Source organism: Bufo gargarizans, chromosome 1 (genome assembly GCF_014858855.1).
Source record: "Bufo gargarizans isolate SCDJY-AF-19 chromosome 1, ASM1485885v1, whole genome shotgun sequence".
Taxonomy (NCBI): Eukaryota; Metazoa; Chordata; class Amphibia; order Anura; family Bufonidae; genus Bufo; species Bufo gargarizans.
Window position 1 is genome coordinate 63,533,212 of NC_058080.1, and position 16,427 is coordinate 63,549,638.

Here is a 16,427-nt window from a genome sequence, read left to right on the forward strand (position 1 = left end):
GTTTATTATTTATATTTTTTCCTACCCCCCCCACATCAGGAAGTTTTGGGATATCCTATTCATAAGATGGGAATGGCCATTGTAGGGATCTGCCCTAATGGTAGCCTTCAGATAACACAGCAGCAGCCCTTTTAGCGGTGAGAAGCAAAGCAACGATTGTCTTTTATTCTTGACAAAACAATAAGGCAGTGACCGGCTTGCTCCAGCCAGCCTCAAAGAGACAATAAAGTCCCGTATCTATAGCACAACACAGGTATGGTTTTGCACAGTAGCGTAACCCCACGGGTGTATGTGGACCTCACTTTGTCCTCAGTCTTTCTGGCACTGCAACTCCAGCTCAGACTCTGATCCCACACCGCACTCCACAGAGCTTCACAGTCAGAGAGGTAATAACACCCATCTGACACTGCGGCTGTCACCCACCCAGCACTATGACTACTCCCAGTAAGAGCCGTCCTGGATCAGCTATTCACAGCTATACTAAATAAACTAAATGTCAACCACCTACTGCCGCTGACACACCTGAACTACTGGCTCCTAATTCACCGAGGCCAGGAACCTCGGTAACTCGTATCAACCATCAACAATGGTCCCTTGTGCCTTCCTACATACCCCTCCCTCTGCCCAAAGCTGGGGGTCTGGGCAACTTCAGCAAGCATGCAGTGTACTCTAGACAGGGCATCTGCATTCCCTTGCAGTTTGCCCAGCCTATGCTCCACAGAAGAAATAAAATCCTGTAGAGCCAGAAACCAGCAGGTGACCCGGGCATTGTTACTCTTTTTCTCCCTTAGCCATTTCAGAGGGGCATGAGCCAATACCAGCTTAAATTTCCATCCCAGGAGGTAGTATCTGAGGTAATCAAGTGCCTACTTAATGGCCAAGCATTCTCTCTCAATTATCAAATAATTCCTCTCTTCTGGGGACCGCTTTCTGCAGAGATAACACATGGGAAGTTCCTCCGCATTTATGACCATCACTGCCCCTAGGCCTACCTCTGATGCATCTGTCTGAATGATAAACTCTCGGGAGAAGTCTTGAGCTAAGAAGACTGGTTGTTTACAGAGGGCCGCCTTAAGCTTCTGGAAGACGGCTTCAGCCTTGGGGGACCACTTGATCATGGCCGACTTCCCTCCCTTTGTAACATCGGTCAAGGGTACTGCTATTTCCGCAAACTTGGGGACAAATCTCCTATGATATCTCACAATACCGAGAAATGTTTCTTGGTAAGTGGCCATTCTTGGATAGCTTCCATCTTATGTATTGGGGTTTTATCACCCTTTTTCCCACGATGTACCCAAAGTACCTGGCCTCTTTCATCCCCATGGCACACTTACTTGGATTTATAGTGAAGCCAGCCTTAGCGCATCTAGGACGCCTTTAATTTTACTAAGGGGACTCTCAAGCAACGATTGTCTGTTATTCTTGACAAAACAATAAGGGAGTGACCAGCTTGCTCCAGCCAGCCTCAAAGAAACAATAAAGTCCCGTATCTATAGCACATCGCAGGTATGGTTTTGCACAGTAGCGTAACCCCACGGGGTGTATGTGGACTTCGCTTTGTCCTCAGTCTTTCTGGCACTGCAACTCCAGCTCAGACTCTGATCCCACACAGAACTCCACAGTCAGAGAGATAATCACCACCACCTGACACTGCTGGCTGTTTTTGGTAGGCCAGTCAAGACCTGGCCTAGAACGTGGCGAATAGTCACCCACCTAGCACTATGACTACTCCCAGTAAGAGCCGGACCTGATCAGCTATTCACAGCTATACTAAATAAACAAAATGTCAACCACCTAATGCCGCTGACACACCTGAACTACTGACTCCTAATTCAGAGGCCAGGAACCACGGTGACGCGTATCTACCATCAACGATGATCTCTTGTGCCTTCCTACACCCTTTAAAGGGGAAACCAGGCAATAGTCATCCTATAATCTCAGTGGCACAACCAATTTCTAGAACAAAGGTGTGGTGCTCCACAGGTTTACAATCTTGAGCAGACTGCCATAGATCTGAATGGTCCTTTGTGTGGGTAAGGCTACTTTTACACTAGCGTTCGGGGCTCCGTTTGTGAGTTCCGTTTAAAGGCTCTCACAAGCGGCCCCCCGCTGCTTGCAGTGTTCGGGTGTCCGCCTGGCCGTGCGGAGGCAAACGGATGCGTCTAGACTTGCAATGTAAGTCAATGGGGACGGATCCGTTTGAAAATTGAGCCATATTGTGTCAAATTCAAACGGATCCGTCCCCCATTGACTTTCAATGTAAAGTCTGGACGGATCCGCTCAGGCTAATTTCACACTTAGAATTTTTTCTACAATATAATGCAGACGGATCCGTTCTGAATGGATCCATCGTCTGCATTATATGAGCGTATCCGTACGCAAGTGTAGCCTAACGTCTGAGGTTTGTAGTGATAGGAGGATTGAGGCTGGCGATACGTAGATGCTACCGAAAGCTTGTTCAGCCGTCTGCTATCTCTCTCAACACCGGCCAACATGCATTTTTCCTGAACAGGGAGAAAGCTGCTGCCAGGGTAGTCCCATCTTTATCTTCCCCCAGCATCTATCATCAAGACTCCTTCCTACACATTAGATGGCCGGTCATTCCTGATGGTATTGGCACATTTGGGTGTCATTTATTGGGCTCTGTATTTCTGAGATCAATGAATCCACAAATGTAGTCTTTTGAAGTCAAAAGATCACTTTTAGAAGGTTCCACCCATCATGGCAGGACAATATTGGTTAACAATCAACTTTTCTGCACCAAAATCTTAGTTAAAATCCACACAGTGACACGAATTTTGGCCAAACGCGCTTCGGATTTTATGCAGTAGACCCGCTATGTGCAGGCGTGCCATATCGGTAAGGATTATGGCAAGTTCTGGAAAGGAAAATCTTGTGCTTTTCACATGAACATTCAGGATCCTCCATAGACGTTCTGACTGGGAGACATGGTAACAGATCCTGGTAATTCCACAACACAACTCAACCAAGGAACCTGCTCCCTCCCTTGAGGAAACTGAGACGAGAGCTGACAGCAGCGTGCAGTAAGCAGTTTACACTCGTCTTGTACATTGTAATGTCACGTCACATTCCCCTGATTAACACAATGTCCCCGTCCCGTCCTTGTTATGTTGTTTTGATGGAAACCTTGAGACGTTACAGCCGTATAATGGCAGTTTAGTGCTAAGATTATACAGTATTGGGTGCACGGAGTCCTGCCATGACATCAGTGGAACAGTCGCACTCTTGAGTCCTGAAAAACACTCTCTTACTTTTATATACTTTTTATATGTTCCTAGTTTAGCTGTAGTTAAATCCAGGAAACAGATGCCCGGCATCTACATCTTTACTTTCAGGAACCTGCTTGCTGTTTTCCTCATTTAATGGGAACAGATCATCTAATTTACATTACTCAGGATTATTACAAACATGAAAAATTCTACTTTTCACACTGGCCTCTAGACAAGTCACATTAGGAGGGGGATGTCCTGTTTTCAGTTGTCCGCTTTGCTGTGTATAAGAAGTAGTAGCACCAGAGTCCAGAAAATCCTTTACTGTGCCATGCCAGGTATACAGTAATCGACAGTAATCGACGCTTCGACCCATGGTTACAGTCAGGTCTCTACCAAGCTTACAATAGACTCGTAACCACTTGTAAACTTGATAAAGACCTGATGGTAACCATGGATTGAAACATTGTTGATTGACTGTATACTAGGGCTGCAGTAAATATTTTAGTAATCAAGTATTCTACCGATTTTTTTTTACGATTAATCGAGTACTCTAATAAGAAAAAATGAATTAAGACTGTTTTCCTTTATAAAAACTGATCAGACCCCCTGACATTAGTTCCCCCCAGTGCCATCAGCTCCACTATCCCCCAGTGCGATCAGCTCCCCCCCACCCCAGTGCCATCAGCTCTCCCCCCACCCCAGTGCCATCAGCTCTCCCCCCCCCCCCACCCCAGTGCCATCAGCTCTCCCCCCCCCCCCACCCCAGTGCCATCAGCTCTCCCCCCCCCCCCACCCCAGTGCCATCAGCTCTCCCCCCCCACCCCAGTGCCATCAGCTCTCCCCCCCACCCCAGTGCCATCAGCTCTCCCCCCCCACCCCAGTGCCATCAGCTCTCCCCCCCCCCCCCCCACCCCAGTGCCATCAGCTCTCCCCCCCCCCCCCACCCCAGTGCCATCAGCTCCCCCCCCCCCCCCCACCCCAGTGCCATCAGCTCTCCCCCCCACCCCAGTGCCATCAGCTCCCCCCCCCCACCCCAGTGCCATCAGCTCTCCCCCCCCCACCCCAGTGCCATCAGCTCTCCCCCCCCCCCCCACCCCAGTGCCATCAGCTCTCCCCCCCCCCCACCCCAGTGCCATCAGCTCTCCCCCCCCACCCCAGTGCCATCAGCTCTCCCCCCCACCCCAGTGCCATCAGCTCTCCCCCCCACCCCAGTGCCATCAGCTCTCCCCCCACCCCAGTGCCATCAGCTCTCCCCCCACCCCCACCCCAGTGCCTTCAGCTCTCCCCCCCACCCCAGTGCCTTCAGCTCTCCCCCCACCCCCACCCCAGTGCCTTCAGCTCTCCCCCCCCCCCCACCCCAGTGCCTTCAGCTCTCCCCCCCCACCCCAGTGCCTTCAGCTCTCCCCCCCCACCCCAGTGCCTTCAGCTCTCCCCCCCACCCCAGTGCCTTCTGCATATTTGAGGAGAAAGTTCAGATCGCTTCTGCTGCACACGTGCATCTGGGATGTAAGGACTATTTCACTGGAGGTGAAGCGCCAGGTGCTGTCTAACATTCTATATTTTGAGCTTTGCTGTATAGACTGGGACAGAGTGAGCAGATCTGATCACAACGCTGTGGTATTACTGGAGGCCAAGATGAGGCAGTATAGCAACACTAACGCTGGGTTCACACCTGAGCGTTCGCGATGGAGCGCTCTGTATGCGCGATTGTACCGCCGTTTGCAATCGCGCATACAGAGACACGCGAACGCCCATTGTCGCGCGTTCCCCAAAGTCTATGTACGGGAACGCGCGACAAGACGTCCCAAAGAAGCTCATGTACTTCTTGGGGCGTCGGGCACTTTACAGCGCGATCGTACGCGCTGTAAAACGCCCAGGTAAGAACCATGCCGATAGGGAAGCATTGGTTTCTCCTTGTTGAGCGTTTTACAGCGCGTAGGAACGCGCTGTAAAACGCTCAGGTGTGAACCCAGCCTAAATGTTATACAAGTGTAAACAGATAAGGGTCTGTATGAGCCTAAGGGGGGAAGGTTTCATTCCATCACTTCCTAAAGACCAATGCCGTTCATTGCAGTTGTCCTAAAGAATATTCACCATGCTTTGCCATCTTTACAGACTATAGAGAAAGAAAGAACATGCCTCCAATAACGCTTACACCAGGAAAGTAAAAAATATATATAGCTACAATGGCATATATTGTCTATAGATCACTCATATTTTGTGTGTTCCCCTTACATTGAGAAACATGGCAAACTCCGCTTTCTAATACAGTGGCAAAAGAACCCTCTTTTAGCATAAATCGGGCCCCTTACACCCTGTGGGCACACGCAGTATATACATTGGGAGCATTTCCAGACGTATACACCGAACATAGCCTTGCACAGATAAAACAAAGCTATCCGATCCAATGTCCTACTGTAGGGCGGACTTTTGCTAAAGGAAACCAGCAGAGTTCTGAAAACTGCTATGTATGAATGGACATGAAATAACTCAGAACTGCTACAAAAGCAGTAAAATATCTGCACAGTTTTTTAATATAGATTTAAAACGGAAATCTATGTTGAAAGACAGATCACCGTAGGTTGTAATTCATGTCAAAGTATCTAAAAATGACCCAATGTATCTCAGAATGTGTTTCCTGAGCCTAGTATAACATCAGCGCCTCTCCAACAGCTAGGACGTGCCTCACAGCTTGGGAGGTGCTGGAGTCGTTTCTGTATTGACTAATAGTAATTTACTGAAATGATTGTTTTGATTTATTGTATTACTGTACGTTCTTGTCTTTCAGTGGCTCTGGACGCCTACAAATGGTTAGTCTGCTACCTACTCGGAGAAAGCCACCATAAACTCCAGCAGGAGAAGCAAAGAGCTGCAAACGATTTTGATGCCAGAAATAATAGTCAGGTACGGAGTAATGCAGGCAGTCCTTATGTGGAGGGTCTTAGCATTCTATGTAGAGTATATGTCATAGTTACGCTTTCCTTCATCAGGGCAAACATTCAGGTTACTGCCCTAACCCCTAAATACTATGACCAGAATAGCTTGAGGCACCTCACTGGGACCCAGGACATGCTCTACATGCCCACCCCAAGCTGTGCCCCTGATATCCATGTTTAATAATGTACACTGTGTGCATTACACCTCTGCTGTGTTCATTACTTTTCTTGACATTATCCCTGTACTGTGACATCACTGTGTGCATTATCCCTGTACCGTGACGCCACTGTGTGCATTATCCCTGTACCGTGACGCCACTGTGTGCATTATCCCTGTACCGTGACGCCACTGTGGGCATTATCCCTGTACCGTGACGCCACGGTGGGCATTATCCCTGTACCGTGACGCCACGGTGGGCATTATCCCTGTACCGTGACGCCACGGTGGGCATTATCCCTGTACCGTGACGACACGGTGGGCATTATCCCTGTACCGTGGCAATACTATGTTTCCTATTCCTTTCATTTGACATTACAGTGTGCCTTTTCCTTGTTTACTATGGATGTGTGCATTATTCTGTCAATCTATTCCAAAAGGGAGGAACAAGAAAAACAAACGGCCAAATGGATTGCCAAGGGGATGTTTTGGGGGTGGATGGGATACATAAATTAGATGTTTGTGCACTACTAAATAAAAAAAATCCTAATTTTCCCACAGTATGTCAGTTTATGGGTTAAGTATTGTTTCCTTCCTCTTCAAGGTGTACTACTGCCGCTCCTTGGCCTTGGCATTCATAGAACACACAGTTCTGCAGAGATACTACGATTACACCCATGACCCAAGTACACCCGGCTCCCTGCAGCCCGTGCTGAAGAAGCTGTGCTGCCTGTATGGACTGTGGTCCCTAAATAAGCACATAGCTGTGCTCTACCAAGGTGAGGCTCCACCGTGTGCACCATGACTACCACATGCGCCTGCTCTTATTGTATCATTAATTAAATGCCTCCTTATCGGCTTCCAGTGTCTCGAGGAAATGTCCGTCAGGATTTTTCAACCAATAATTGTTTTCGGTGATCCGGATAATAATGGTGTGCAAATGCAGCCTATAGGGGTTGTAGAAGATAAGAAATACATGGCTGCTTCTCTCCCCCCCCCCCCCCCCCCCATCACAAAAAAACCAAAACGGTGCTACACCTGTCTACGGGTGGTGTGTGGTACTGCGCCATAGCTCCATTCACTCCAATGGAGCTGAACTGCAACTCCAGACACCACCTATAGACGGGTATAATGTTCTTTTTAGAAGAAAGCAGCCATGTTTTTCCACTTGTGGACAGCCGCAGATTATTATTTAGGAGTGCAGGATTTGTATCCATTCTGTTTTGTTGTTGTAACTGATCCCGGGGAGATTTACCCTTTTAATATTAGGAAGCCACATGGAATCGTCCTATAGATGAGATTCTGGTGACAGATCCCGAGACAGAAGGTGTCCATTATGATCAGGATCTGGATAAGAAGCATCCGCAGAGCAGACATTTTCAAAACCACAACATCCTGATTGGAAGCGTGGACCCGAAACGTTGCCAAAAACAGATTTTCTGGAAAATTTCATATTGAAATCTAATGTCAAGTGACCAAATTACTGTAGGATGTAGTTGTATCAGGGGTGTTGGATTTAGGCCTATACTACATAGAAGTCTCATCAAATATTTTGATTAACTCTTTCCTTTTGTATTGCACTGGGCCTATATCCCCTTGCTAACTGGAAACCATCAGCAAGTTACTACCGACAGATTTGTTATTTTTATAGGTTGCTCGGTCTAGTACTTTGAGTGCAAAAGGGTGTATTTACTGAATGGGATTGCTTGCCCTACAGCGCCTTAAATGGGTTGTGTGACTGCGGCTCATAGAAGGGTCCCTAAGCAGGGGACTGTCCTCAATGATGCCCATTAAGAGGGTATATAGAAATGCCTCCACTAGTCTCCGGATATTTTAGCAAGTGCCAAAATCTTATAAAATAGTGGCATCTCTTGTGGATATGCCAATACCTTATGATCAGTGGGAGGACAACCCCTCCCAATCTGATTTAGCACCGGACCCCCTGTGAAGTTTTCTCTGCACCTCCCTGACCACCCAGCTGTTCAGGGTACTTCCATTGGGAGCAATGAGGTGGAAGCAATGCTAAACTAACACTCTCTTAAAATCGTTGGGTCTCGGAGGTTGCACCCCAACGACTCGTATCCCAGAGACTATGCCTTCTCTTCATAAGATGGAACACCCCTTCAATGCCATAGATTTATACTCTCTTGCTGTTTTTTTTCCAGGTGGATACTTTGCTGGTGAACTGCCTGGTAGGATCGTGCAGGACGCAATTCTGGACCTGTGTGGCCAGGTAGCCGATCAGAATCTAATGATTCACTTGGCGAACATACATTTTATTGCTAAACAGGACCCCCCCCCCCCCCCCCCTTCACTTAGCTCTCAGAACAGCAATTCTCCAGTTCCAACACGTACCAAAAGTTTGGAGAGGGGTCTGCTGACAGGACATGGGGGTACACCGCACTCTGGTCAGATAGAGGTGGCATCAGCTTTATGCCTGGAAGTATTATCCAGCTGGAAGAGGCCATTAGGTATATTGACTGTAAGGGATGCGGATGACTAATAGGTTGGCTGTGGCTGTTCATCCCACCATTGAGACAAGGTAGGATGGGTTCCTGGAGAGGTCTTCCTTACTCCAGTCTGATCTTACCATCTACATGGTGCAGAAATCAAGATTCACCAGACTAGATATTACTTACCCATTCTTCAGCAGTTTGGTCTGGACCAGCGTCTGTTCCTTAACTGCCCAGTGTGGACTTCTGCTGTAGACCATCTACGTCAAGGCTCCTCATGATGTGTCTTCACAGATGCTGAGGAAACATGTAAAGGAGGCCATACAATAACTTTCAGCCTGAATGGACATTTGGCCGACTCTTCCCCCCCATACACATGCATTGCTTAGCTCAATGCAGACGTCCTTTCAATTGGGAAAGGGGAATCGGCTGCTGCCAGACACCTATGGTAGGATCGGCATGTCTGGCACCCACACACGTTAGATGGTCAGGGAGTCCTGCCGGATTTGGCTGATGTTCATCTAATGTGTATGGCCAACTTATCAGTAGGGTTTGCAGATATAGTATATCCCACATCATTTATCGTAGAGACCCTTAAGGGTCCATTCACACATCCGTATGTGTTTTGCGGATCTGCAAAACACGGACACGGGCAATGTGCGTTCCGCATTATGCGGACCGCACATCACCGGCACTATAATAGAACATTTTTCAGGAACGGAATTGTGGACCCGAAAGTGCGGATCCGGACAGCACATAGTGTGGCCCCATAGAAATGAATGGGTCCGCAATTCCGTTCCGCAAAATGCGGAACAGAATTGCTGATGGGTGAATGGACCCGATTTTGTTTTATTTTTTGATAACCTGTCCTCAGGATAGATCATCAGTATCTGATCGGTGAGGGTTTAACCCCTGGTATTCCCATTGATCAGCTGTTTGAAAAGGCCAAAGCCAGTGCCTTCTCACACCGCCATACATTGTATAGCGGCTGTGCTCGGTATTGCAGCTCAGCCCCATTCACTTGAAATGGGACTGAGTTGCACCCAGGCCATGTGAAGGATGAGCATGACCTCACTGGCCTAGGCTAAGCTGCAAGAAGGCAGTGGGTCTTCTCTGAGCCCCTTGGTCTTCTAAAACAGCTGATTGGTGGGGGTCCGAGACCCGACACCCCAGCCGATCAGGTACTGATGACCTATACAGAGGATAGGCCATCAGTTAAAAAAATAAAAAGTTGGAAAACCCCTTTAATGTTATTAGAAGTACTCTGGGTCACAGTCACCAGGTAGATTTCTGGTGTTTTGTGACTGGTTGGTTAAAGTCCAATATAATGTGGATAGAGAAGCTTTTCCGACAAAAGGCCAGTGATTTCAGCCGCAGTTGACCTCTGTTTTTTACATTCTTAGGCCTCCTGCACACGACCGTACGTGTCCCGTTGCCGTATTGCGGATCCGCAATACACTGGCACCCTTCCGTGTGCATTCCGCATCACTGATGCGGACGCATTGACTTGAATGGGTCCGGAGATACGGAACGGAACCCCACGGAAGCACTACGGAGTGCTTCTGTGGTGTTCCGTTCCGTGCTTCCGTTCCGCAAGAAGATAGAACCTGATACCCATTGATTAGCTGTTTTAGTGCCACTCCGGCACCAGAAGATGGTTGACTTCAGTGGGCGCAGCGCTGCGATAACCCGCTCTGTCTGCTACACATTGGACGAAATGATGTGTTTCCGGTGCTGGAGCAGCCTGATTGGCGGCCTGTGGGACCCCCAATGATCAGATATTGATGGCCTACCTTTGAGGAGAGGCCATCAATAACAAAATCCTGTCATACCTCTGTAAAAGTTTTTGTAATATACTTTGTCTTTCAGTTCTTAACTGTTTTCAAAATGTCTGCTTGCTGTCAGTGAATGAGTATTCCTTTTAACCTACTTCTGCTCAAACAGCTATAGATTGTATCAGTTTAAGTCTCTGCTCACTTCACATTATTAGAGCCTTCCATCTGACTTATTTGTCGAGTGTATTTCCATTGATGGAAGGCCCTGTCTAGAGTTTCATACGTCACCCACAGTCTCCCGTGCTATTTGCAAACACTGATACCCTGTGACAAACCCTCAGCTGGACTAGGGACTAAATCGGGAACCGCTTTGAGCCTCAATAATATTTTCAATCCCTGACACTAAGAAAGCGATCAGGGAATCAAGAAGCTTTTTCATTACACAGCAGATAGTGGACGACCCCCTCAACTCTATGTCGGGTGTAGCAGAGCTGAGCTTGTGCGATGAAGCAAGCATTGTGATTATCTGTAGTTTTTCAGACGCGCACACTGTGCATGCAGCTGCAAAGAGCTAAACAACAGATTCAGCTCTGCTACATCTGTAATTGGATTTGCTTCTCCTGGACATTGGTGTAATGGTCCAGTACGGAATAAGCTACTTTCACACTGGCGTTTCTGGGTCCACTTGTGAGATCTATTTCAAGGCTCTCACAAGCTCCAATGCATTCTGAATGGATAAGGATCCGCTCAGAATGCATCAGTTTGGTCTCCGTTGCGTTTTTTTAGACGGTCACTAAAGCGCAGCTTGCAGCGTTTTGGTGACCGTCTGACTATGCGGAGCCTAACGGATCCGTCTAGACTTACAATGTAAGTCAACAGGGAAGGATCCGTTTTTCACTGACACAATATGGTGCAATTGAAAACTGATCCGTCCCCCATTGACTTTCAATGTAAGACAGGAAGGATCCGTTTTCACTTAGACTTATTTTTTTCATGAATAATGCAAACGGATCCGTTATTAACGGATACAAGCGTTTGCATTATTGGTGCGGGTCCGTCTGTGCAGATACTAGACGGATCCACACAAAACGCAAGTGTGAAAGTAGCCTAAGATATAAGCACCGGAGTGTGACGGGATTTAGGATTTTACAAAAAGACCCCCATCAGTCCTTTTTTCTCTGCCAAGCTTATTGAACTGCCATCTGCTTTGATTTAGTTAGTTTGCTCCGCGTTTACGTTTTCTTGGCCACTCGAGATCGACCATATGAGAAAACCAGTTTAGTAGATGGAATAAATGCAGATTCCACATTAAACAGCAGCAGTAGTTCTGCTCAGGATGACCAGATCATGTCCTTGTAGAATTCCCATCGAAAGGTTAACGAGGCTCGAGGAGGACACAAGACACGGAGAAATCTTCCAGACAGACTCCATGTTGCTTCCAAGACAATAAAAGTGAATCCTGCGCTCCCCTGACGGCGTGACCACTCGCCTTTCACTCTGTGTCATTTCTAGCAACCCTTCTCTTCTGCTCTGTTTTTGCTTTGGTTTCTATGGAAAGCGAGGACGGCTGCCAACATTTTTCCTCTTTTCACACAGTTGAAAGACGATGCCGTGTCTCTGGTGGACGCCATCGCTCCTCCAGACTTCATCCTGAACTCCCCCATTGCCAAAGCTGATGGAGAGGTAAATTCACGGAGGAATAAATCCTCCCTTGCTATAAAGTTTTAAATGTTTTGTCCATTTTATTTACAAGAATTATTAAAATGTAATTGACTGCTATGCGTTCAGATGTAGCAGTGCTGATGACCTATCCTCCCCTCTAGATAGGTCATCAGTATCTGATCGGTGGGGGTCCGACACCTGGAACCCGTACCGATCAGCTGTTTGAGAAGGCAGTGGTGCTCACGGTAGCGCTGCGGCCTTCTCTCAGCTCACCGCCATTTGTATAGCGGCTGAGCTGCGCCTAGGCCACCATGTGACGTCATGCTCATTGGTCACATGACCTAGGCGCAGTTCAGCTGCTATACAATGGCGGTGAGCTGAGAGAAGGCCGCAGCGCTACCGTGGGTATCGGTGCCTTCTCAAACAGTTCAACGTCAGGAGTCCCGGGTGTCGGACCCCCACTGATAATTTAACTGATGACCATCAGTGTCTGATCTCGGGAAAACTCCTTTAAAAGGGGTATTGTCACCTTAGACATTTATGGCATATTCACCGTATGTGTCATTAATGTCTGATAGATGGGAGGGGGTCTCTCCGCCGGGCCTTGAACCTATATCCAGACCTGGGGGGGCCCCCCTGACCACCATGTCACTGTATGCTATTGGAGAGTGAATAGTGAGGTGGCTACACATGTTCTTCTATCTATTCACTTCTATAGGTGGTAAAGCAACAAACATGAGGTGGAACCTGCCTCGTGTATGGGCCACCAATATCTTGGGCTACTTTCTCACTGGTGTTTTGGTTTCCGTTTGTGAGATCCGTTCAGCGCTCTCACACGCGGTCCAAAACGGATCAGTTTTGCCCTAATGGATTCTGAATGGAAAAGGATCCGCTCAGAATGCATCAGTTTGCCTCCGATCGGTCTCCATTCCGCTCTAGCAGCGTTTTGGTGTCCGTCTGGCGAAACTGAGCCAAACGGATCCGTCCTGACACACAATGTAAGTCAATAGGGACGGATTCTTTTCTGGCACTATAGAAAACGGATCCGTCCTTCATTGACTTTCAGTGGTGTTCAAGACAAATCCATCTTGTCTATGTTAAAGATAATACAAACGCATCCGTTCTGAACAGATGCAGACTGGTGTATTAGCGGTGCGGATCCATGACGGATCCGCACCAAACACGAGTGTGAAAGTAGCCTAATTTGGGAATCCCCTGGGCCTGCATGACCATGATGTAGGTTTGCCTTCAGTCCTAGTTACCATTAATGAAACATTATGATGGATTGATGAGTTCTGGCAAAGCACAAACTCGGATGAGCTGCATCCGACAAGCTCCTCTCTGCCGTGTCGGACCCATGCCATTGGGTAGCACCTGACAATGCAGTGGCAGAATTTATTGATTTCTTAAAATCATTATTAATATGTAATTGTTTGACTGCTATAAATACACATGTAGCAGTGCTGCAGTTGTCATTTAAAGGGGTATTCCCCCCTTAGACATTCCCCCCTCAGACATGGCATATTCGCTGGTGCATTTTTCATTATAACTAATCTTAAAGGTTGTCTAGCTTATAATACCATTATAGGGTCTTCATTCAGGGTCCTCGCCTATTAGCCGGAACGGCTGCAAAGAGTCTTTTGCGCTGAAGGACCCAGAATGTTTGCGCCTGACACAGATGGCCCATTGGTTTCAATGGGAACTGTGTAATGTTTTATTTTCCCATGTGCTGGCGCTACCGGTTTCCAGTACTAATCAGATCGCCAGTCTTCCATCAGATGTATACGTTTGGTGTACTTCCTGATGTTTACCTTAATGAGAAGGATCTGATGTAGGACACTGTATACATATATTAAATACACACCTTAATTAAATGCATATATTAAAGGGGCAGTCCAGGATTAGAAAAACCGGGCTGCTTTCTTCTAAACACAGGTCCATTCCTTCCAAGCTGCAATACCACATGCTACCTGTAGACAGGTGTGGCACTGTTTTTTTTTTTTTAAAGTAAGCAGTCATGTTTTTCTAATCCTGATTTTTAAAGGGGCTTTCTACAATATTACATTCATTATGTGTCATTAGTGTTAATCCCAGATCCTCCATCCTTGCAGTATATGAATATATGGTTAGTTATAGAGTAAAAACTGGGACTTGAGGCCCCCGTAATATGGCAGGATGACCATCCGTTACCATCAAGCTTTAGAAGTCTAACTCGCGTTACGTTCTTACAGCTGTACAAGAACCTGTGGTCCGCAGTCCTACAAGGAGAGAAGGTTTTGGAGCGTCCATCATGGTGGCCTGAATTTTGCTGCAACAAGCCTGTCATTAGCAAGCCGAGATCGCAGCTCTGAAGGCACACATAGGTTTAGGTCCATACATGTGACATCCGTATATGTAATATATGCGTATTGCACAATTGTCACGTTTTTTCATCCATTCCTCATTTATAATTGTCTGTAAAGCATTGGCTGGTTAAGCATAATTTTTCTGAATAGTGGTAAAGATGGCAGTGAAAAAAAAATGCATGCGGCTCCCGCACAATTATTAGTGTACTATAGCACAACAGGGCTTTGTTTTTTTTCTTAAAAATATCATCTACGTTACCCACTGTATGGTAAATGTGTTTCGGACTAGCTTCTACATACTCTACTGCTCTTCCAGCTTCTATAGTATCTAATAATCTCCATCTTTTATCATCATGTTCTTTTCGCTTATTAATTGAATCTCTTTATAGCGGTAAGAACTTTGTATTTCTTATAAGGGGCTCCAAATTCTCTCCATAGATTTGAGACAAAATGCTAGTCAACAACAGCCACCACTAGAGGCTGCCTAGCAGCATACTGCACGTTCTTATCCAGTATGCAGTAAACTCCTAAGCTCCCTCTAGTGGTGGTAACAGACAATGGGAAGGTAATATTCCATATGCCTGTGTAGGGGGATTTCAAGTCCTGCATCAGAAAACAAGGCTTTGAATGCTACAAAGATATACTGTACTGAAATGAATCGGCACAAAAATAAATCTGTGTTCGGGGGGGTAAACGTTCACTTTACGTCTAGAGGAGAGCAAAGTGTTTCGTCTAACTGGGGGGGGGATGGCATCTCTATATCTCATGTATCTGAATGTCCAAAGGGTAATGTATAATAAACTAAATTACATCTGACAATAGGAGACGAGGGATGAATTTTTGTTGCCTTGTTGGGGGATTTGCTGCAAAGTGAAAGTTACAGAAAAGTGGCAAAAAGGTACGATAGATAGATAGATAGATAGATAGATATATATCTATATCTATCTATCTAAGGTACATTGATTACACTTTAAAGGGGTTGTCTGACTTATTTAAAAAAAAAATGGCCCCCAGTGCTGCAGTGATAAATTAACACATACCCCCCTGTTCATGCCTCATGGCTTCCAGTGCTGCTGCTCCAATCCTCCCCGACAGACTTTGATTGGCTGCTGCTTTGGCAAGGCTATATACAGTACACATGACCACTGCAGCCAATCACTGACCTCAGCGGTCATGTGCTGTAGAACACTGAGGCCAATGATTGGCTGCATCGGTGTCTAAGGTATAGAGGCATGTCTGTTATTGCTGCAACCAAGAAGGTAACGTCATGGCTGTAGAGGTAAGGAAGATCGGTGCAAAGGCGCTGGAATTGATGGGGGCTAAAATGGGTAGGAGTATGCATTGTTTAATTTTTTTATTTTTTACATTTTTTTATTTTTTATTATTTTTTTGCCAATTGCTACGAGGAGGCACTTTTTATTTTTATTTAATCAGACAACCCCTTTAAGGCTTGTCCTACCGTATGGTGCTTTACATGTATGAGGGCACCCTTAGGCTTCTGTAGGTTTTACTTTGCCTCTAAATACATAAGGGAACCACAGAGGTTTCGTCGGTCAAATGGCGTACAGATCTAACAGAAAAAAAAAAAATATTCATGTCCCATTGGAAGCATGTTGTATGGAGATATTAGTCAGACTATGGCTTTTTGGGGGGGAGAAACCTCCAGTATATATCAACCCGGAGATCATCATGTGGTGCCACGCAAACTACAGAGCCGCAAGGAACTCCATGTGCCGCCATAGAGCCACCTGCACACAGCTCCGCAGGCAAAAAGAAAGTCCATAGGATTGTCGGGCCCAACCTTTTCCAAAAAAACACATTTCCTCATTGCATAAGCATGTGTGCGGTGACCTCACCCCCAACGCT

The 16,427-nt window shown here is 46.7% G+C and overlaps 1 protein-coding gene across 4 annotated transcripts in view; it reads left to right on the top strand.

Annotated features, from left to right (window-relative positions):
- The window catches only part of ACOX3 (acyl-CoA oxidase 3, pristanoyl), an 83,705-nt gene extending 68,242 nt beyond the window's left edge, over window positions 1-15,463 (top strand). For all 4 annotated transcript variants that reach the window (XM_044295836.1, XM_044295843.1, XM_044295859.1 and 1 more), the window contains exons 14-18: window positions 6,022-6,137; window positions 6,931-7,105; window positions 8,492-8,559; window positions 12,151-12,237; window positions 14,448-15,463. In XM_044295836.1, coding sequence (XP_044151771.1) covers window positions 6,022-6,137; window positions 6,931-7,105; window positions 8,492-8,559; window positions 12,151-12,237; window positions 14,448-14,567 — 566 coding nt within the window. In that variant the 3' untranslated portion in view covers window positions 14,568-15,463. The remainder of the gene's footprint in view (window positions 1-6,021; window positions 6,138-6,930; window positions 7,106-8,491; window positions 8,560-12,150; window positions 12,238-14,447) is intronic.
- The last annotated feature ends 964 nt before the right edge of the window (window positions 15,464-16,427 follow it).